This window comes from Rhinolophus hipposideros (genome assembly GCF_964194185.1).
Source record: "Rhinolophus hipposideros genome assembly, chromosome: 7".
In the NCBI taxonomy this organism is placed as follows: Eukaryota; Metazoa; Chordata; class Mammalia; order Chiroptera; family Rhinolophidae; genus Rhinolophus; species Rhinolophus hipposideros.
In genome coordinates, this window is record NC_138053.1 from 74,950,036 (window position 1) to 74,972,796 (window position 22,761).

General features: G+C 33.7%; 1 protein-coding gene across 3 annotated transcripts in view; it reads left to right on the plus strand.

Annotated features, from left to right (window-relative positions):
- FYB1 (FYN binding protein 1) overlaps window positions 1–22,761 on the plus strand; it is a 205,498-nt gene that overhangs the window by 170,825 nt on the left and 11,912 nt on the right. For all 3 annotated transcript variants that reach the window (XM_081053235.1, XM_081053236.1, XM_081053237.1), the window contains 13 exons: window positions 1,681–1,727; window positions 3,626–3,645; window positions 4,080–4,111; window positions 5,083–5,203; window positions 7,691–7,850; window positions 8,375–8,519; window positions 12,189–12,211; window positions 13,290–13,353; window positions 14,159–14,296; window positions 15,843–15,868; window positions 17,460–17,526; window positions 20,192–20,282; window positions 21,287–21,449. In XM_081053235.1, coding sequence (XP_080909361.1) covers window positions 1,681–1,727; window positions 3,626–3,645; window positions 4,080–4,111; window positions 5,083–5,203; window positions 7,691–7,850; window positions 8,375–8,519; window positions 12,189–12,211; window positions 13,290–13,353; window positions 14,159–14,296; window positions 15,843–15,868; window positions 17,460–17,526; window positions 20,192–20,282; window positions 21,287–21,449 — 1,097 coding nt within the window. The remainder of the gene's footprint in view (window positions 1–1,680; window positions 1,728–3,625; window positions 3,646–4,079; window positions 4,112–5,082; window positions 5,204–7,690; window positions 7,851–8,374; window positions 8,520–12,188; window positions 12,212–13,289; window positions 13,354–14,158; window positions 14,297–15,842; window positions 15,869–17,459; window positions 17,527–20,191; window positions 20,283–21,286; window positions 21,450–22,761) is intronic.

A 22,761-nucleotide genomic window follows, 5' to 3' on the forward strand; every position in this document is an offset into this window, starting at 1 on the left:
AGAGAAGAAAAAAAAATGAAGAAAGCCAAGACTGAAACACAAAGGAACATCCCTTAAAGAGGAAGTCAAATGAAAATAAACCCACAGTGGAAATTATGGGATAGTGACCAGAGAGACAAGAGGTGAGACAGGAGAGATTTGTCATGGAAACAAAGGAGACTCAAGGAAGGCAACGTGGCCGGTACTGTTGAGGGCCACAAAGCAATCAAGTAAGTTGCAGGCTGAGAGGTGTCCAGTGGATTTGGTAATTAAGTCTTTTTAGAACAGTTTCAGTAAAGGATTGGCAATACCGTGTTTCCCCCAAAATAAGACCAGTCTTATATTAATTTTTGCTCCAAAAGATGCATTAGGGCTTTTGTTCAGGAGATGTCATCCTGAAAAATCATGCTAGGGTTTATTTTCCGGTTAGGTCTTATTTTCAGGGAAACACGGTAGAAGCCAGATTGTAGTCAATGAAGATATAACTGACAGGACAGGAAGTAAAGTCAGTGAGTATAGGCATCTTTTTCTACTTTGGCTGGGAAAAGGAAGTTTATTTTGTGGTAATGTGGAAGATTTAGAAAGGCAAAAAAAAAGTGTTTGGGTTTTTGTTTTTTGTATAATGAACGAGAGTAACTTGGGGTGAAGGAGACAACAGAGTGAGATAGTTAGGGATGGGGAGTGACAGAAGAGGAGTAATAATAATAATATAAATAATATGATGATGCACAAAGGAAGGGCTGAAAATAGTAAAGTCACTAATAATGCAGATAGGATTCAGAACATAGGTAGAAACAAGAACTTTGGTAAGGAGAAGGTAAAGATGGCTATAACTGTAGATAAGTTTGTGAGTTAAAAGAATGTATTTTCTTAAGAGAGGTCACACCCATAACTGCTGTTTTATCAGTGCAAGAAGCGCATCTGATTATAGGGAAGAGGAGAGGATGGGAGATTTGTGGAAAGTAGTGAAGGTTTTGAATAGCCATTAGGATGGGCGATGTAAGAGAGGGTTGACTAGAAAAACAAGTGTAATGAGATTGTAGAATAGTGTAGAGGGTACAGCTGAGATTGAATGCCAATTATTTGTAAAATCCAGAATCATTAAAATGGCAATTTTCTTTAGCTATGCTAATCAACCTAAGAATAGAAACAGAAAATATAGAGGCAACAGAAAATATAGATTCCATAAATCATAAGGATTTGTGGGGCCCGGGCATCGATAAATGTTAAGAGCAGTTGAAGTGAAGTCGTTTGGAATGAAGCACCTTGGAGTCCAAGCCACAAATGATGGGAGTAAAGCCAGGTGGAGAACATTTGGAAAAGAGGAAGAAATCGAGGAATAGAACTAAGTCTCCTTGGTATCTGTACCATAAAACTAATCAAATGCCTTCAGCATCTCTGAATTGAATTATTGGTATACTGCTGTTTTAACAAAAAACATCTTCCTGCCCTGAAGCAATGGATTAATCACGTGTATGAATGAATAATACTGTACTCAAGCTCCAGAATTCTCCATGTTTTTGCAGCAGTAGCAGCATAAATACAAGGCTAAAGCCTATCCTGATGACTTCTGAAGTTTTAAATCAGAGAGCTATTAAAGAGAAAAGAATGATTTTTAAAAGTATCCTTTTATTATTTTTTTCATTGTAAGATGAGCATCTACTTATTCCACTTTCACTTTTTCTTCTTTCTTGTTTCCAGAAGCCCTATAAATGATGAAAATCAAGATGGTGTCAATGCCTTTGAAGGTAAGGGGCAAAAATATGCTTTATTTATCTTTTTGTTATCTCAGATACAGAAGTTTGAGTTAATCATTCTCATAGGGTTATTAATGGGTCATTATTATCACTGGTCTATATAAGACCCCTCTCTTGTTTTACTTATTTATTTATTTCCTTTTATCTCCATGACCCACTCCCTTTCCTCTCTTCCCCCTTACTGGAGACAAATATTCTAGTGTGCTTAATGTGTAGGTATCTGTTTGTACATATTGTTTGCATATTGTATGTGTGCATATATTTCAATTTACGTAAAGAGTATTTTATAGCTCACTGTGATCTTTTTTTACACTCAACATAATGTGTTTTGGGGGTCCCAGCCATGCTGTAATATGCGCTATATCTAATTTGTTGCTATTAACTACTCACAAGTATTCCATGGTCTGTACTCCATAGTATGCATCCTACGCATTCACACTTGACCTCCATTCCCTAATACCACCAATAATAATTCAGTGCATCTTCTTGTCCATATCCCTATGTGGACTTGAGAGTCTTCGTTAAGAAATATATATCCAGCAGTGGAATGGCTGCTCATAAGCTATGGAATATTCCTTTTGACTGAGCAGGACTAGAGTGCTCTCCAGAAGATTTGCATCTCTATGTACTCCCATTAGCAGGGCATGAAGATTCCAAGACGCCTGCTTTGCACCAGTAGTATTCAGCTTTCCAATTGCTTCCAGTCTTATATTTATAAAATGGTATTTCATTTCATTTCCATACCTATGCTTACTGTTGAATCTGAGTACTCATTTGTTTATTAGCCTTTGTGTTTCTTCTGTAAGTTGCCAGTTTGTATCCTTTACCATTCTTTTCTTGGGGTTGGTATTTTTTCCTGGTTGACTTTCAGGAGTTCCTTTGTATTCCAGATATTAATCCCATGTCTGTTGCAAACATTGCAAATATCTTCCCTCATTCTGCTCATTGTCTATTAGCCCCATGCTGTCCTTCATTGAACATAAATAAATATTAATAAAATCAAAGTAATTAATTTTTACCGTGTAATTTATGCTTTAAGTTTTATTAAAGAAGTCCTATCCCTCGGAAATAAAAATATCTTCTTCCATGAACTTTATCCCTTATATTTAAGTCTGATCTCTTTTCAATCCACTTTTGAGGAGTTAGTAAAAATACAGATTTGTCGTCTCATGTATGGCCAGTTTTCCCATTACTATATTCTGAAATCCACCCTTTCTCATTAATTTATAATACCACCTTTGTACTATAGCAATGTTATATTTGTATTTGTGTATGTTTTATGTGTATGTGTGTGTATATGTTTGTACGAGTATGTAAATTTATGTATCTGTCTCTGAGCATTCTATTCCATTGGTCTGTCAGGTCCTATACCAATACCACACTATTTTTCTTATTATTGTTTTAGATTATATCTTAATATCTGTTAATTAGTTTACATTACTAAACACTTGAGCAGTAAAATATCTTGTCTACAAATCTAATTATATTGACTTGTTTGATACATGAAAGCAAATCAATGGGAACAATTCAAATCAAATCCAAAAATTGAAGCAAATCAAAAAGTGTAAACCAGTTGTGATTTTCTGATACCTTTGTTCCAGATAGACCCACAGAAGCAAATGTGCATGTCTTTAAGAAAGAGAATAAAGGGTGTCCTCATTATCTTATGCAAGCCAATGAAATGATTTTATGATTAAATTACAACTATCAAAAAACCCATAGTAAGGATCTAAACCACATAATCTATTTTGTAGTTCTATATCTTTGATAAAGCATAAGTTCTGTTAGATTATGAACTGTTTTGTATATTAGATTACATTGAATAATCTGGTGTTAAAGTGCTTCTTAATTGCTATATATTAAATTTTATTCTTTTTTAACCCCTTTAGGTAGTGGAATTCCAGATGAGGTCAGTTTTTTTCCTTCTCATATTATATTGCTGTAACTAGAATATTTAATAATTATTGTGATTAATTTTCTGTTGTTATAAACCAACAAATGAAAATTCTTGTGAGTAAGGATGATATTTTTTTGAATCTTATTTCATTTCAAATGTTTGACACATTAAACACCAATCATTACACTGACTAGTATTTTTGTAGCACTGAACGTAAAACTTAAGTCTGGTTACACATGTGAATTATATAGCAGAATATAAAATGAAGTCTTTTTGTGCTTACTTTCCCAGTCTATATCTCAAAAGGAAAAAAAAATATTTCAAATAAGCCAAATTTACATGTGCTTAAATGTATGCTTGTTTTACTAAGTATTTGATCAGTGCAATATGTGTATGTTCCCTTTTTGAATAATCAAAATTAATTATTATTAATGTTTTCTTGACAGGAAGAAAGTGATGGAGAAACATATGAAGACATGTATGAGTTGCATTTTTACCACAATATTTTCCTTCTAAGATGAATATAATGATTTGTAAAAGGGAGAGTACATTGTTCTTCAACACTGGAGGGAGGGGAGTTTTATTGTTCAAATGACTGGCATATTATTATAACCTTTATTTTAACACAAAGGACTAAAGATTCTTTACTGACTAAGGATTTTACAGAGAACTCTTAAAATGCTGTTGCATGAGAGGCCAGAGACATGAAGTCTCCAGCTAGACCACTGATGGGGAATCAGAGCCAGAGATCTGTATTTCTTGCTGTCAGTGTGTCCTTGAGCAAATGAATTCATCTATGTTGCAACTTCCTCACCTAGGCAGTGCTTTACTTCCCAAGGGTGCTATGAGAAATAATTTTACCCAGTACCAGATGTCAGTGGATCAGCCTGCTAATGCAGAAAAATGGTTTAAAAAATAGCTCGAAAATGGATTTCTGGGTAGCCCAAAACTGCGAAATTTCCTAGAAAGTGAGTGAAAGTAGAAATGAATATATCATCTTATTTTTATCTTTTGTTGATTCAAATATCTTTATTTCAATTAAATTCAGATATTTCTAACCAGTTTTTATTCAACCAGTTCTGACTAAAGTTTCTGAACTTTGCATTATGAACATGTGCATGCTCTTGTATCTGAGAGAGAGGCAGAGAGAGAGAGATTAGTTCTATTTATGCCAACGTGCAGCAAGAGTAGGGCCTTTATAAACAATGTCTTCCACTTGTTGGCACAAGTTGTAAGAGAAAGCAGTCTTTGGAAGGAATCCTCATTTTGTGTGCCTCCTACTGGTTTTAAGAACAATCTCACACACCCAGGAATTTTGACAACACTTGGCTTTTTACCTTTATCTACATTTCAGATATTATCTCCTGTTACAGACAGAAACCTCTCTGGATAGTGAACCCTATCACATCAATGCAGATGATGAAACAACCTAACCATTTTTATCCACAGAGAAGCATCCAAGGAACGAGAGAAGAAAAGGGAAAAGGAGGAAAAGAAGAGATTAGAGCTGGAGAAAAAGGAACAGAAAGAGAGAGAAAAGAAAGAACAAGAGATAAAGAAGAAATTTAAAGTAAGAGCTTGCTTGTTGTTGGGTGCAAAAGAGTAACCTCTTTTTTAATAATTTTCACACAAAAGGACAGCATTCTTGAAAACTTCATGGTTGGAGAATTACTTAATTGTTGTTTTCTGAGGAGTAACTGTCCTCATAACAGTATGTGTGTGTGTGTGTGTGTGTGTGTGTGTGTGTCCAGTACATACCGCTACCCCTGCACTAAAAATGTAATATGATAATATCCAAAATATGGTGGCTTATAATTACTGGGCACCCGGAAAGTCTATGTTGCTTGAGTGAATGAATACTCAGTTACTCAAACCCATCTTGACTCTCCTCATTACATATTTCATATTGACCTATTTATTCTATGAGCTTAGGATGCACAATCCCTGGGGCATGTATCATAGTGGTGCAAGGGACACATGTGTCTCTGAATGAACCAGACCTACCTCAGAATAAAGTGTCTCTGAGCTACTCTAACTGCCTTTTTTTAAGCCTGTGTACATGTTGATTTCTGATACCTGCTGTTTCTCAACCCTCTTCATCTACCTGGATTTCTGACCTCTGTCTTCTCTGATCTCTGATTTCTAATTTGTCACTTCTATTACTACCACCACTCACACTACACTTGCAGGCTATCCTCTCTTGGTTACACCTTCTTTGATGACATGGCCCATCTGGTGTGGGTCTGGTACATCAGTTATATTTTAGAGCGATTATCTGAATTACAAAACTATTCTTTAAAAAACATTCATATCAAGTTTCCTTTAAATACTTAATTCCTCTGAAACATTTACTGTATGATTTGGATTATAAAACTTGCGTTTATATATACCTTCTCAGTCTATTTATTATATCTGAATGAAGGTCCAACAACATAGTACAAGGAAAATGTAAAGCTTAGTTGGACAGATATGGATTCAAATTCCACCTGCACATGCGAGTTATGTGATTGTGGGCATATTACTAAACTTCTACGGACCTCAGATTCCTATTCTTTAAATGATATAAATGAAAATAAATGATAGCTCTCACAAAAGTTTGTTGTAGAATTAAATAAAATAATGCACATAAGGCACTGTGCATAAACTTTCTCATTAAATTTTGAAAATGCTTACCATATATAAGTAAAATTAAGATTACTATGTGAGTATTAAAACATTTTATTTATACAGAATGTACGGCTACCAACATTTATATTTTTCAAGTGGAAAATATGAAAATTTAATTTATTAAATGAAAATCTTCACAGCAAACTTTTTATGAAGAGATTGCTTATAGCTTTGAAGGAATTATGTGAAGCTTTTCTTGGAGAAGTCAAGTTTGCAAAAACTTGACAAGTTTGCATTGCTTCACTCGCTCATTCAAATAATGCTTTTAGTAAGAAAAAAATATGGTTTGGAAATCATACCACTAAATATGAATGCAAAAGTTTGTCAAGACTAGGACTTCACAAGCTATATCCTTCCACAAATTGTTAATAAATGTTAAAAATTAAATTAAATAAATATGAGAATTGTTAGCACCATATTTCATTAACTCTGAGACAAAATATTTCACATTTCAAAATTCTGAAATTAAAATGCATCTTAACATTATTGTACATCGTAATTTAAATTAAGATATTTTCTTTCTTAGTGGTACATCGTTAATGGTATGTCTCACAATTCATAACATCATAAGTTCAATAAAATAAGATAAACTTCTTCAAAAATCATAATGCTTATTTGCATGTCAAAAGATCCAAGAAGTTCTCTTGAAAGGAAACCAATTTAGTATTAGGAAATTAAGTGTTTAAGATTCATGGTCTAAAGTAGTTTATTCCCCTGCTGTCAAGAAACCACCGTACTATTCAGGATATTAATTTTTTAAAACCTCACAACATTTGGTCGCTATGCTTTATTTACAAAACTATTTCTAAAATGTTATCTTGTTTATAGCAGATAATGTCTACTCTAACTTTATAGATAGACAATACCACAAAGTTTAAAAAGAAAAAGAAATAAAGAAAATGCTTTTCCCACGAGTACACCCACCACCACCACCTACCCTTTCCTTTGTTGTTTGAGGCCTGCAGAGATCCATCAGAATGCAAAAAGGGAAAAAACATCCATCTACCAAGCAGACCACGCTCATGTCCCATAAAAACTCATAGCATCCAGCATGTATTGTCATACATCAGTGGTATTATGTTATCAGCGATTTCCTTTGACAGCCTTTCACCGAGTTCCTAAGGTCCACAGATCACTCTCTCCGGGACCCCAGGCATATGCTTCTCTATTCTTTGTGGTCCTGGCTGACCCCTGTGATTTTTCCCTAACCCCTTCTATAAGAACATTCCCCAGGAATGACATTCACCCTCAATTTTTGGTTCAAACCTGTAAAGGTTGGAAATAGGCAGGTTGGCAAGTTGTGGACATATTGTCTTTCAAAGCTACATTCCTTAAAGATTTTCTGAATAGTGTAGAAGCCTGTTGTAATTACGTTTTTTCCTTTTTGCAGCTAACAGGCCCAATTCAAGTCATCCATCTAGCAAAAGCTTGCTGCGATGTCAAAGGAGGAAAGAATGAACTGAGCTTCAAGCAAGGAGAGCAAATTGAAATAATCCGCATCACAGACAACCCTGAGGGAAAATGGTTAGGCAGAACAGCAAGGGGGTCATGTGAGTGCTAACTTCCCTATGACTTCAAAGTGTCATCTTTTTGAGCCCAAATGAAATGTCAATTCATTTCCAGTTCTTCGGGAACTACTTATCAACATTAAGTTAGGAGTACTGCACAGGGTGGACAAAGATAGTAAGATTTAAAATAACAGGTATATACCTCCATCTTCACCTCATCTGTGTTATTTTTAGTGGAGAACAATGTAAATATTTATATTACTCCAGGGAGGAACAAAGGGCATTAAGTTCTTCATTGATGTTAAAAGTTAAAAAAAAAAAATGAGTCAAGTTAATCACTATGAAATTTTGAAAATAGACTCTAGGCTTATTCCAAACCACAGTAGCATAAAACTTGGACAACGTACAGTGAAACGTGTGTCTACATGGGAAGTCTATAAATTAGAATTGCAAGCAAAGAAATGAAGAGCAATTTTAAAGAGCAAATATGCAATTGATATTTTATTCACAAATTTAAAACATTTAAAACGCAGTAACCTGAACATAAATCATTCCTCTTTTGGTAGATGGCTATATTAAGACAACAGCTGTAGAGATTGACTACGATTCCTTGAAACGGAAAAAAACCTCTCTCGGTCCTCTTTCATCGAGACGTATTGAAGATGACCAAGAAGTGTATGATGACGTTGCAGAGCAGGATGAGGCTAGCAGGTATGTGCAAAAACAAATTGTAAAACACATCAGCTTGTCTCCTTGTCACAGATTATGTATTTTAAGATCCTAGAATTTTACTTGCCCTGTTTCCTACTGCTCTCTATCACTAAACTAAATTACCGTGTACAGTCGCTCCAATGTGGGTGCAAGGTTACTGGAAACTCAAGTCTTTTATTGTACTCTTTGGTTATATGTATCAAATGCTACTTGAAATATAATGAGCCATTTGCCAGACCTTGCCAAATGTGTTGTGATTCCAAAATGCTCTTTTATAATATTCATTCTGACTTGAGCTTAGGGATATTTGTAAAGTAGATATGACTTTGTAAAATGTGAAGCATGAAATATAAAATTTAGTTCTGAAAAATGTAAACATTTTTGCTCTGAAATCTTTGAGTCTAAATATGTTTGTTCTTATTTGAAAATATAACGGAAAAAAGAATGATTTTCACTATAGCCCTACTTTGCTCTTTAAAAATACAAAAGTAAAAACTCAATTCCTCCTGATCCCTGGGTATCAACTAAGAGGCCTACTTTCCATTGCCCATTCATTCCACTAGATTAGAGTGATTCCCCGCCCCCTCCACGACCTATGGGAACACCTTCCAGGGGCAGAGAAACAGAACAAGCATCCTTTCTGGAGGCACCAAGAAGGGAGAGTGGCCATCCTCTCTCATGCATATTTGTCTTCATTTCTTTCTCAGTCTTCTGCTTCCTTTCTGCATGCCTCTTCTTCTGTCTCTTTTTCCTAGCTCTGATCTTCCTTGTCCTTTTTCCCCTTCTTGCTCTTCTATTCCCCTTCTCCTTTCATTCCTTCCTCCCCCCAACATCTCCTCTTCCTGGTAAAGCCATGTTCCTTCAAGTTGAAGGAAAAGGAGGAGGAAAATCTCCAGCTCAGTTAAGAATCCACATTTTTCTACGCCCACATTGTGGCATAGACTCTTCCACTGTGATCTCAAAACACACAATCTGTGCTCCATCTTCTCTTGGGTAAAAATGTGTCTGCCTTCTTTATAACTTAAATATCAAAGAAAAAATGTTTTTACTATTAACCACTTAAAAAATTTAAAACTATCAATATAGAAATGTACTTATAAGACATATGAAGAATTTAATGTCCCTCTTGTGGTCTTTTACCTCTTATCATCACTTAAATTTGTGTGTTGCTTTCTGGAAGTTTTGTCTTTCTAAAATGAATTATAGCCTATAATGCCTTCTTACCATGTTATGACCATAAATTATACAATATATATCAAAATGTATATACCGCAGTGTATATACTGGAGTTGATAGATTGTAAATTGGCTTTAGTAAACAGAAACACATTGACCTAGTTGGGCAGTTGGTAAATATTGGTTTTGAGGTCAGTTGAAGTTCTAAATGGCCATTTTCTGAGATTTACAGAATTTTCAGGACATGAGCATCATTCCACTTATATTACCATTGTATATACTTTATGTTTATCCTTATTTTTTAAAACACATTTATTTGGGGGTAAAGGACCCCAGTTATATTATAAAAGCATATTTACACTGATGCACATGCTCAAGAAAAAAATATATAAGTCTACAAAAAAGAATAATGTTTTTAAAATGAGGCATTATTTAAGCATAATAGGTGACTATTTCCCAAAACTAGCATTACCTTTTTCCATTTTATCAAGTCCATACATACCATGCTCTAGTTATTAAACACGTAACAGAAAAAGAATCTTTTATTTACTAAAATGGGACTGGAAATGTATGGTTTTAATGCTCGATATCTTTTTAAAAAGTATAGGACTATAATATTTACTAGCATCTTTTCCTCTTGTGCATATTTAATAAGAAAATGAAACAAGAGACATAATTTCTACCCAAGTTTTGTTTTTGAAACTACAGCTGCTGCTGGCAGAGAGCTCATAACAGACATGCTTTGTTCTTAGTAGAACAAGGAAAGATGCTGACTATAGCTGGCAGCTTGCCCTGGCAACAATAAGAGACGGCACCATCCTCTCCTCCCTCCTCCAGATGCCGCCTGGTCCCTTGCACTCTTTACCTGCTCCTTCCTTATCCCTCCAGGGTAGGCAGAGCTGGCTGTGCACTTCAAACTCTGTGAGCAGACAGGAGGCTTAAAAGCACAGGTCCTGACAGCTGTCCAGACTTCTCTCTTTCTTCTTAACTAAAGCAATGTCTGTGCTACATATAAAAAATGAAGGAAAGAAAATTACAAATGCAAATTCCATTCCTCCATCACTTAACAAACTTTCTGTTATGCTTTCCAACCTTCCATTTATCCTTTCCTTTCTCTCTTCCCTTCTTCTCCTCTATTCTCACATTCTCCTCTCTTTACCTCTACTTCATCTGTAAATATTTTATATCCTAAACAGACCCTTTTTAGGAAGTTGAAGAATTGCTCTAGGAATGGAATAATGTGTGGCAGCTTTGGTGTAATCCTGTTCTTTGGAAATTGGGTATGAAAATCTCCAAGATGGAATATATTTGCCAGGAATGTTAGCCAATCAGAATTGTAATCCTTCACATAATTCTTTCTGCCTCATGCTCAAAAGGAAGAGTTAGAGAAAATGAATGTGAAAGTAGTATGTAAGAATACACTTAAACTTCATTAAAAATCAATTCTCATTTATATATTAAGACATTTATAGCATGTTTTTTCTAAAGTTCCATTAGCAGGAGTATTTTTCTGTTTCTAAATTAACCATAGCTCTCCATCTGATGAATTTCTTTGATCTGACTTTAACGTTGTGGAATCAGATATGAGTATCTAATTATACTGTATGGTTGTAATATCAGACTGGTAACTATTGTTGGTAGATTATCCAAAGGGAAAAAATGGCGATACAGGGAGTAAAGCTAGGTATAGACAAAACAGTGTTTTAGAGGAAGGCAGGATGCAGAGGTTCTTATCTCAGCTCTTTGGTTGATTAAACAAGCATGGTCGAGTCATTTATTTTCTCAGAGCTTCAGTTTCTTTTCTGCAAAACGAGGGAATTGAACCAGATGACTTCTGAGGTTTTGCATTTCTCACAGTCTACTCACTTCCCTTTGCTCTCGCAGAATTCACATTTTAGTGGCAGACACAGGCAAGAAAACAGACCATTATAAAATAGGGAAAATATAGCATGTTATAGAAATAAGTAAAAAATACAGGAAATCTGGATTTAGGGAATCAGTGCCAACACTATATCAAAGCCCCATAAATAAGATTTCAAATATTTTTTTAAAAATGTAATGCTAATGGACTAAGTAAAATGCTGTGGTTATAAGATATTGAAAGAAAATTAAATTTAATGCAGTAATGGTTCTATAAGACTCTGGGAATAATACTCTTTTTTTAATAAGTACATTTATGGAATGATATAGTAATGTATAATCTGAAAACTGCCTTATGGAAAAATGTTACAAACAAACAGTATCATTGTTTTGCTTACCTTATGTAGTACCGAAACTCACTTGTTCTTATTAGGTTTGTTTTGTTTTGGGGTTTTTTTGCCTTGCTACAACACATCTATTATGATAAAGAGCATATAACATCATGAGAACATTTAAATGAAATATTATTTCTCTTTAATATAACTGTTCAATACATGTACTTCTCTTCCTGATGGCTAAATAATTCATATGTTAATTTAATTTGTCCCGGTTTTGTTTTTGTTTTTTTTTCTAGCCACAGTCAGAGTGGAAGTGGAGGTAAGCCACACACTTTTATTAGCAGTTTCTCCAAATCTTCAACATTTTTGTGTATATTAATGACAACATGCTTTTGTTTGCAAACAATGACGAGGATCTTAATAAGGTACAAAGAACACTGGACTGGAACCAATGACCTGGATTCTAGTCCGAGTCACCAAGTGACCTTGAGCAATGCACTTCTTTCTTCCAGGTTTTTTGTGGGTCGTAGGGTGACTCCACTTCCAGGGTGCCCAAGGCGGTTTGGGCTTAGCTAATCGTCTGAGTACAGTTCTTAAGAGCATCCCCTTCACTTTCAGAAGTAACCTTGTTTGGACGATAACGTATATGGTCACTTTTGCTGTGACTCTGAAAGACCCCTCTTTTTCTCATCTACAAAGTAAGGAAATTTTACTAACACCTTGCAGTGTGAAGGTTCTCATCCTAAAAGTTAAATTTCAAAGTTCATTGTATGTATTCCTGCACAGAGAAGATTCTCAATATTTTCAATATAAATATGTGTCACGTAGCAAGGTTCCTAAGTAGTGTAGGGTAACAACTCAAACGAGAAAGGGTTTGTCTTTTAAAACATCACTTCAATGAAATGAAATAAAAGTTTGTTTTAGCAACTATCAATGTCTACAAATTCACATTTCATTCCATTTGCGTTTCTTCACTTACATCTTGATCAATATCTTTTTCTAAATGTCTTCTCACTGTTAATTAAATTTTTCTTATCACTCCTACCTTCTCATTTTCCACAATAAATATTTAACTCTATTCTCTATTCAATTTTTCTTTTTCTAGTATTTATTCTACCCATTCCTTTCATCTCCAGTGCACAGTACCTTTTATTATTGTTCATATCTTATTATATTTTACCTCTAAGAATTCCCTATAAAATAATCAACAAAACAATTTGCCTACTATCTATATGAGAATGAGAAAATAAACTTATTTTTTATTTAAACAGTTAATGTGAAGGAGGGATGCTTTCTGCAATTAAATAAGGCAGATTTATTATCAAGTTTTCAGTGACTCTTATGACACCAAATTGTGAAATTAACAAACGATTTTTTTCCCCTTAATTGAAATGAAGGGATGTTCCCACCTCCCCCAGATGATATTTATGATGGGATCGAAGAGGAAGATGCTGATGATGGGTAAGAATAATCAGTGAATTGCCTTTTTGAAATTATTCTCTATATTGAAATTTAGTTTTGATTTCTAGTTAAAATAAAAAGCAGAAAATAGTGTTCCTTACCAAAAATGATTTAAATATTAACAACAGCAGTAAACTGGGAAGTATAATTGCACTATACTTCAAATGAAGTGGTATATTGTTTGGAAAAACCTCCATAACTATGTCAAAAGAAGTGAAATGAAAAGGGATAAAGAATTACAGGTGCTGTAGTTTGTTTGTTTTTTCCAAACTTTTCCCAATCATTCATTTATCAATCAATAATTTATTTTTACAGCAATCTCTGGAGAGTTTATCAGTTACATAGCTATCCTTTGTGTAATAATTTTAGTTATAGGAAACCCAAGTAAATTGAGACTATATGCTAGCTGGGGCAAAACCAGTACTGAATACTTAACCCTGTAGTTGTTTAAACTTTTGAAGTGGCATGTTTTAAAATTTAAGATCTATCAATTACTTAATTTTAACCATAAAATAAAACTAAATTGATGTTTAAAACTTAATCCTGACTTAGTTTGCTATTTTAAGAACCAAGAGAAATATCACTAACTAGAAGAAAAAAAACAACTTACCTATTAATTACCTAGTAGCAGCAGCATTCAAAGACTATGCCCTGTAAGTTTAACAGCATCGTCTTGTTGAATACAATGAGTAACTTACTGCCTGAGTGATCAATGCCGTACTAGGATAACAAATCTGAATGTTCACTCAATGTCTTTACACTCCACCGACTATTCCATTCTGACCAATGCCTGCATGCTCCTAAGCTCCACACTACAGGTTGAAGAGAAGAATAACTCGTGGTCCTGGGGGATTTTGAAGATATTAAAGGGAAAAGATGACAAAAAGAAAAGTATACGAGAGAAACCTAAAGTCTCTGAGTCAGACAATAATGAAGGTTCATCGTAAGAGTCGACCAACCAAACCTAGCGCACAATAACTACTAATGTTAATTTAATCAAATGCTACTAATATTTTATAAGCCATAACCAAATTCTGACAGGTTTAACCCATTTTAATATTATTTTCCATTAGTGATCTTTTATTCATTTACTGTCTCACCCTTAAACTCACACAAAGTATTTAAAAACTGTCATATGATTTAAAGATATATTTTGCTTTCCGTATAAACATGCACACATACACACATACACGTGCACACATACCCTCATGTATTCACACACACTCTCCATTTAGTAGGACCTTTTTTGACTGTAACTTTACAAAAACTCTCAATACCACATTTCATTATATAATATTTTACATTGACTACTACTCAAAATATACATATCTATTGAAATTAATTTGCTAGAAATAAAGGACACAATCTGGAATTCCTTTCCTCTAAGTGTAGTATTTAAAATCTTTGTAACTTTCTTCCACAGTAGTGACATATAAATTCTATTTGAATCATAGATTTAGTCCTCTATTAAAATTACTCTAAATATCTTCAGTTTGTCTAAATAAAAATTAATGTATAAATTTTCTCTTTCCATCCCCAAATAATCCTTTAGTGTATGTTCCATACATATGAATTTGAAGAATCTCACTCATGTTAGCTGTTACATGATTAAACCCTCTTGTGAGACACTAAAACAACACTCAATAAACACTACACTTAAAATAGTAAGTAAACAAATCTTCTCTTGATGCAGCATTCCTCAAGTATAGTCCTGATTTACAAATAAAAGCAGATTATTTTTTCTACTCCAGTTACACACAACCTAATTCTGATTTTGAATCATTTGAGTTAATGGCCTCTCCCACTTGTGTATAACTGTGCACCCTTCTTCCAGTGATGTGTGTGTGTGTTTATTACTTTAAAGTTCTGAAAGTAATAAAAACAAAGGTCTTTTTCTGTTGCAACTAAATGCCACCCAATCCTGATTTCAGATCACTTCTATTAATAAACTCTTCCTGACTTGTTTCAGTGGGTATTCCTTTCTTATTCACCATTCTCCTGTTTTGGGATATATATGTACATATGGCAAAACATAGTCATATAAATATTCCTATGACCTTTGTTAATTTCAACTCTCCATTTCTATTTGTTGAGTCAAATAAATAGTTTTAGGCCTGAGCTATGCCACAATGACTCCACAATATTGAATCCACTTAATCTACTTCAGTGTGATAATATGCCCAAACCTTATAGAACAATCTAAAAACATTGTTCTAATGAGTATGGGTAAAACAAACCACTTAATGTCTTGACTCTTGACTTTTTTGGCCAACATTGGAGTTCAAAGAAGTCTTTCTAAATTCCAGATTGGTGGACAGAAACTGGGACTTAGTGGAGAAATGGAGAATGAGAAAGGAATGATAGTCAACATGTTAATTAGCCTTTATAAACCTCCAGGCTCTTACTTATTCATGTCTTTCCTAAATAAAGGGCTCAAATTCTGTGTTTATATTGGTCTGATTGTAATTGTGTTCTCATTTTCTTTCCAGTTTCCCTTCTCCTCCTAAAGAATTGGGTAAGTAATAAAAACCAATTGTATATTTTATCTCATTTATTGTAGATGGGATACTCGGAAAGCGTTGGATATAATCACTATATCTCAATAAAAGCCCTGACTCTGAAAATAAATTTCTTTTTTGTATAATTTCAATCTGCTTATTTTTTTTCACCTATGCTGAGATAGACCTTTAAATTTTTTTTCTTAATTTGCTTGAACAAAAAAAAATGTTGTCTCTAAGAATATTTGAGGCATTCAAAACTTTGATTTATAAATAAATTAAAAGAGCAAACCAAACACAAAAATGATCTATTGTTTCAATCTGTTTATCTGACTTTGTTTTCAGTTATCAATTTGAAAATATGTCAGACACTAATTAAAATTTATCAATAAATAATGATGAGCTTGGACCTTAGTCTATAATTTTCAAAGTATGTCCAAGAAACTTAGCTTCACATGGGGTAGATATAAGAATCCAGCAAATATGATCTAATTAAGTAAAAAATGTGGTTTTTTGTTTTAATTTTCTTTTGTTCTTGTGTGTTGTATGTGCATGTGCATGGGATAGTAATCTTTTCCTTATCTGGAAACCAATAATATGTCATTTTTTCTACATATGTATTATGGATTCTTCATATAGCTGAGCAGGTTTTATACTGCGAAATTAATTAACCTTACAGATGGGAGAGAGAACTCTATACATATATACAAGGCGAGAGGAATTTTTAAAGGAAATCAAATCTTTGCCACTACTAGACAGCATTTAAACTTTCTGTGATAATAATTCCTTAAAACATTTGTACTCTCAATAACTCATCTCTTCAAATTAATTTGTAGTGGAGCCTTATTAACAAGAAGGTTCGGAGGAGGAAAAGTAACTACAGACTGAAAAATCTATTGAGCCAGTTAAAGTCATAGCAAGTTTTCTACCAATACTAACTCTCAATGCCTGCTAGTATCATAAACGTCTTATTATTAGAAATATCCTTTCCATTTTAAGATGGTGCCATACCTAGTACTACGACAAGGTAGAAGTTACTAAGGAATAGATCAGTGAGTAAAAGAAAATGATAGATAGGTAGATAGATAGATAGAAGATAGATAGAAGATAGATAGATAGATAGATAGATAGATAGATAGATAGATAGATAGATAGATAGATAGATAGATATAAATAAAATCATGTACATTTTCATAGCACCCTAAGTCCCATAAGAAGTAGAGATTGATTTCAGTCTCCACTGCCTACTGCCAGTGACCAGTGACGTTGATCTGTTTGTCAGAAATCTACTAGTCCTGCCATTCATCACACTTGTGAATCTTCAAATAATCTCAGTCACTGTCTAGGGATTTTTTTTTTTCCCACTCATAATGATAGTTACAATCATGGTCAGTAGTTTTTTGAGGGAAATTTAACACAGGCATTCAGGGAGATAAGAATCTCTCCCCTTTAAGGAACAGACTATGCTTCCAGAAGAAATGTACAGAGACCACAGGAAAACGTACTACATTGTCCCTGAAATAATCTTTGTATTAAAAATGTCATTGAATGCTCATATCAAAATTTAAACTAATAGTGTTTCAACATTTGATATTTTGTCATTTTTAGACATGGGAGAGGAGGTTTATGATGATGTGGAAGCCTCTGATTTCCCTGCTCCACCATCAGAGATAAGGTAATTAACATGTTCTGATTGCAATGAAGTAATGAAAATTAGACTCCTTAAGAAAATTCAACTAGAGTAAAACTCTGGTGGGATGTGTATCTACTGTGTGAGATTGTGTTCACTCTGTCTTCTTCCTGATCCCAGATCTAACTTTTCTGCTCGGTTTGTGAGTGGATAACCCCATCCTTCTCTGCTTTGTCTCTCCCCCTTCGGTTGCCCTCCCCCAGTCCCAGTGGTTCTGCAACTTGTTCCCTGACACTCACTGATGTTTGCATTAATTCATTCATTTATTTATTCATTCACTGGGAAAATATTTGAGAGCTTGATCACAACTGATCCCACTCATGCATCTCCCTTTACTTTTACTCTTTTCCTAAAACCATTTCGCCTTGAATACAGTTCTTAGTTTATACCTCAGCCTTCACCACCATGTTGAAGCCTCTTCTGTCTTCCACGAGAAGACTTTTTCCTTTTATGAAAAAGAACATGATTTGTTTTTTTGTTTTGTTTTTATAAATTTTATTGGAGAATATTGGGGAACAGTGTGTTTCTCCAGGGCCCATCAGTTTCAAGTCATTGTCCTTCAATCTAGTTGTGGAGGGCGCAGCTCACTGCCCCATGTGGGAATCGAACCAACAACCCTGTTGTTTAGAGCTCGCGCTCGAACCAACATCCAGCTGCCCCCGGATTTGTTTTTGAACAGGACTTTTAGTATGTCTCTTTTCCACAAAAGCACCAGTTTCTTAAAGATTCCATTCAAATTTAAAAAACAGAGTCAACAGAGAATAGTGACATTCTTCAGCTCACCTAAGGTTTCAATTTAATTTTAGACTAAAATTGTAAGAAAATCTAAAAATAGTTAATATGAAAAGAGTACCTTTTGAAAACTCTTTTGAAATAGAAAACAACATGGTAGGATGCTTTTTTACCCAAATTATGTGAGACTATCTGATACATACTGTGTAAAAAAGCGAGAAGACCTCTCTAGATTTTTCAAGAAAAAGCAAAGGTGAATAAAAAGATCTTGGACTTGATTAAAGGATGAAAGTAACAAATGGAATACAATAAGTGATGTATTCTGAGTTGTACTAGCAAAAATGCACATGTGAACTCAAAATATTATTTTTACCAAGGTTCCTAAGCTAATTTTATGGAATAAGAGATAGTATCAAGATGAAAGAGACTGAAAGGAAAATATGGTTTCATTTATATATGAAGATCTAGTTCTACAGGTAAAACAAGTAAGAAAGATAAAAAGAGAATCATTCTCCTTTATCAGTTCTCCATGGAAGGAAAATCTAATCTTTAGTAATACGTTAAGCTCTAATATTACTTACCATTGAGAAGTCACTTCTATCCCTCACAATTTTTAATGCATTTTTCTGTTTTATATTACTATTGAAATGCTACTATTAATATATTGCAGAAAATAGCTCTTTTAGAAACTCAGATTGACACATTGGCCCTTTTCTTTAAGCAAAATAAACCCCAGCTAGTTAAACTTTATGTGATAGGTACTGTTTTTCAGAGTTTTAAACAATGTTATATTCTGTAACATAGCATTCAATTCTTCAGTAAATTATTTTCAAAAATAGCTTGTGGGGAATTTTTTGTTCTCATGTATATTCTGATAATTCCAAACTGCTAATGGGGGTCAACAATTTCACTTCTGCCCAGAGTACTGTAAGGCAGGCGACCCTCAGGGAGGAGGCAGAACCTTAGGCAGATATTGTGCTGTCTCGTTGCACAGTGCATGAACTACATTCTGAGATTCAGAAATTAAGAATCAAATCTTTTAAATAGTTACAAACAAAACTTTAACTTTAATAATCTGAGTAAAAGTTAATATCAGTATTCAAAATGATTCATTATTCACTAACATTCCGATCTTTTAAATTCCCTTGTGCAGAGATCCAGAGCATTTCCTTAACATCCATATTTAACTCTAGCAAATGGTTCTGAACTTGGGCTGCAAATTAGTATCCCCGGGGAGCTTTTAAAATATGTATGTCATACCTAGAGCCCACTCAGTCTAATAAATTAGAATTTAAAATTAATTTAAATTTAATGTAATTAGAATTTCTAGGAATTGGGCAAGGGCAATGGTATCTTTTTAAAAGCTTCCCAGGTGATCCTATATGTGGCCAGGATGGAAAATCACTATCTTAGGCTTATTCACCTCTTATAACAATTGGCTTTAGTACAGTTGGTATCTACGAGATACCACCCTGGCTCCACTTTAAGTAGATACAAAAAAACTAATATGCAGATAAACTTTTTAAGCCACTTATTAAAAAGTGTTCCTTTTTAAAAAGCCTTTTCAATGATATCTGCCAAACCATTTAATTATCTAAGAAGAGATGAAAAATATAGGGGGTTTGAGAATAGGTAGACTTATATGAAACCACTGATATTTAAACTATACCTCAGTGATTTTAAATTGTTCAACATAATAGATCATCTTCCATTTTAACTCATAATCTATATTCTTTTAAAGAACTCTCTGCATTATGAAATGTCATCATTACAATGATTGTAGTAAATTTCTTAAAAAAGGAATTAATTGACAACAAAATTTAACAAAAACTTGATATTATGAATAGTTTCTATTGTACACTATTCTTTTTATATTTTTGAAACTAAGTGTTATTTTATGTGTGTTCTACCATCCTAGTCAAGGATCCAAGGCCAAGACAGAAGAAAAAGACCTTAAGAAGCTAAAAAAGCAGGAAAAAGAAGAAAAAGACTTTAGAAAAAAATTTAAAGTATGTTATATTTAAATATCATACAAAGTTCAAAGCACTAATGAAAAACTCCCATGATTTTTAATTTCCAAAATGCATATTTTAAAAGTGCAATTATCAATATCACAGTTATCCATCATAACTTCTTTATTTTCTACAAAATTTATTTTGGATTTAAATTTATTGCTATAACAAATTAAGCAAACTCATACATGCACAATATGTATACTGAAATAATCATCTAAATTTAGCTGTCCTTTGAACCTTGATAAGAAGGTAATCTAAAAGTAGAATGAACAAAATATGTGTAGTGTATATATACAATGAAATATTATTCAACCATGACAAAAGAAGAAAATCCTACCATTTGTGATAACATGGACGGATCCTGTGGGCATTATGCTAAGTGAAATAAGTCAGACAGAGTAAGACAAATACTGTATGATCTCACTCAAATGTGGAATCTAAGAAAGCCAAACTCTTAGAAACATAGAAGAGAATGAGGGTTTACCAGAGGCTGGCAGAGGGTGGGGGACATAGGGAGATGTTGTCAAAGGGTACACACTGTCAGTTATAAGATTAATCAGTTTTAGGGATTTCATGTACAGGATGGTGATTATAGTTAGCAATACTGTATTACCCATTTGAAACTTCCTAAGAGAGTAAATCTTAAATGTTTTTACTATAAAAAGTAAATGGTAATTATGTGAGGTGGTAGCAGTGTTAGCTAAATATAGTGGTAATAATTTTGCAATATATGAGAGTATCAAAGCAATAAATATACACCTTAAATATTAAATTTTTTTAAATTTTCAAAATAGTTATTACATTAAGTTGGTAAGGTTATAAGTGACTTTCACCAAAAATGTTTTCTTTAGTGTCCTTATGTTATCTTTTGAAAACAAGGAACTGTTTATTTAGCAAAGAATTTTTTAATAAATCTGTCAATAAATGAATTACTTTAAAAATAGTCGATAATCAAAAAAAAGTCGATAATCAATAATGTTTTTTTTTTATTTTTACAGTATGATGGTGAAATTAGAGTTCTATATTCAACCACAGTTGTACCCTCCTTAACTTCTAAAAAGTGGGGCAACAGAGATCTACAGGTAAAGCCTGGTGAATCTCTTGATGTTATACAAAGTACAGACGATACAAAAGTTCTCTGCAGGAATGAAGAAGGAAAATGTAAGTCATTGCTTACTCTACATAGATTGGGCGCTCCAGAATTTAAAAACCAAACAAGTTTCAGTGATCACCCCTATTAACTCTTTTTGCTCTGTGCTTTGTGAATTGTGGAAAGCATTAAGAAACTAGAGATCTTGCTTGGTTAAAATCAATGCATTTTTATTTTCATCTCTTTGCATTTCTCACCTGCTGTATTTGGCACTGTGATGCCAAGGTAGTGCCAAATTAGTACTTCTCAAAATGCGGTCCCAAAGATCCCAGCATCAGAAGACCCATGTGTGTATATAGTTGCCTGGATCCACCCTTGATTTACAGAGTTGTGAGCTCCAGGGGTCAGATGGAATCTGTGATCATAACTTTTTCCCTAGCTTATTCTTATGTACACTAAAGTGAGAACCACTGTGCTAAAATTGTGAGTGGAGCTTACTCTGGCCTGGTTTTGAAATTATATAGAATATGTCACACCTAGAATTTCCAGGTTTCCTACCTCACAAATTCACTTGTTTTCATTACATATTCCGACACACTAATATGACATATTATCCCGAATCAGTACAAGAGAGTTCCTAACCTCTTTGACTCTATCAGCTATAATAGCAGAAATGGGTTTTTTTGTCAAATTTTAAAAGGAAACTTATTTCATTTAAAGTCCAGGAAAGAGTAATTCAAAATTGTGTTGTCTTATATTTAAAATTGGATAGCTAGCATGGCTGCCTCATATCAACTAGGTTAGTCTGCATTGAAAACATAAATTCTGAGTCAAATTCTAATGACTTGTAGGTGACTCAGGGACAGAAGCTTTAAGAACAAAACACAGTGACTCAAGGGTGGGGTAAATGGTTCTAAAGTTGTCGTGGAGGAGGTTTGGTTGGCTTTTAAAACGAGAAAATGGAATGTGGGTATAAAGGATAAAAAGCAGGGGGAGTGTAGTATTCAGACTTGAAGCTCACTGGAGATAATGTATAGATAGAGCTCCAGGAAACAAAGAAAACTTCCTTTCATACTAGCATTTGCGAGGATGTGCCCCAAGGAACAGACTACAATGCAGAAAAAGTATGCACATCAAAAATATTAAAAAATAGTAAAATGTTCAAAATATTTAAGTTATTAAGTAAGTTATGACAAATACACCAAATTGAATACTTTACATGATAATTATAATAAAACATGACACAAATTCTCATTACACAATAGTAAGAGAAAGAAGAAACCTGTTTAATATAGGATAGAATTTACTGGCATATTAAAAATTATGTACTGCCTCAAACTCCACCCTCTGGGACCAGAGACCAATGTCCCTGGTAACTGCCGT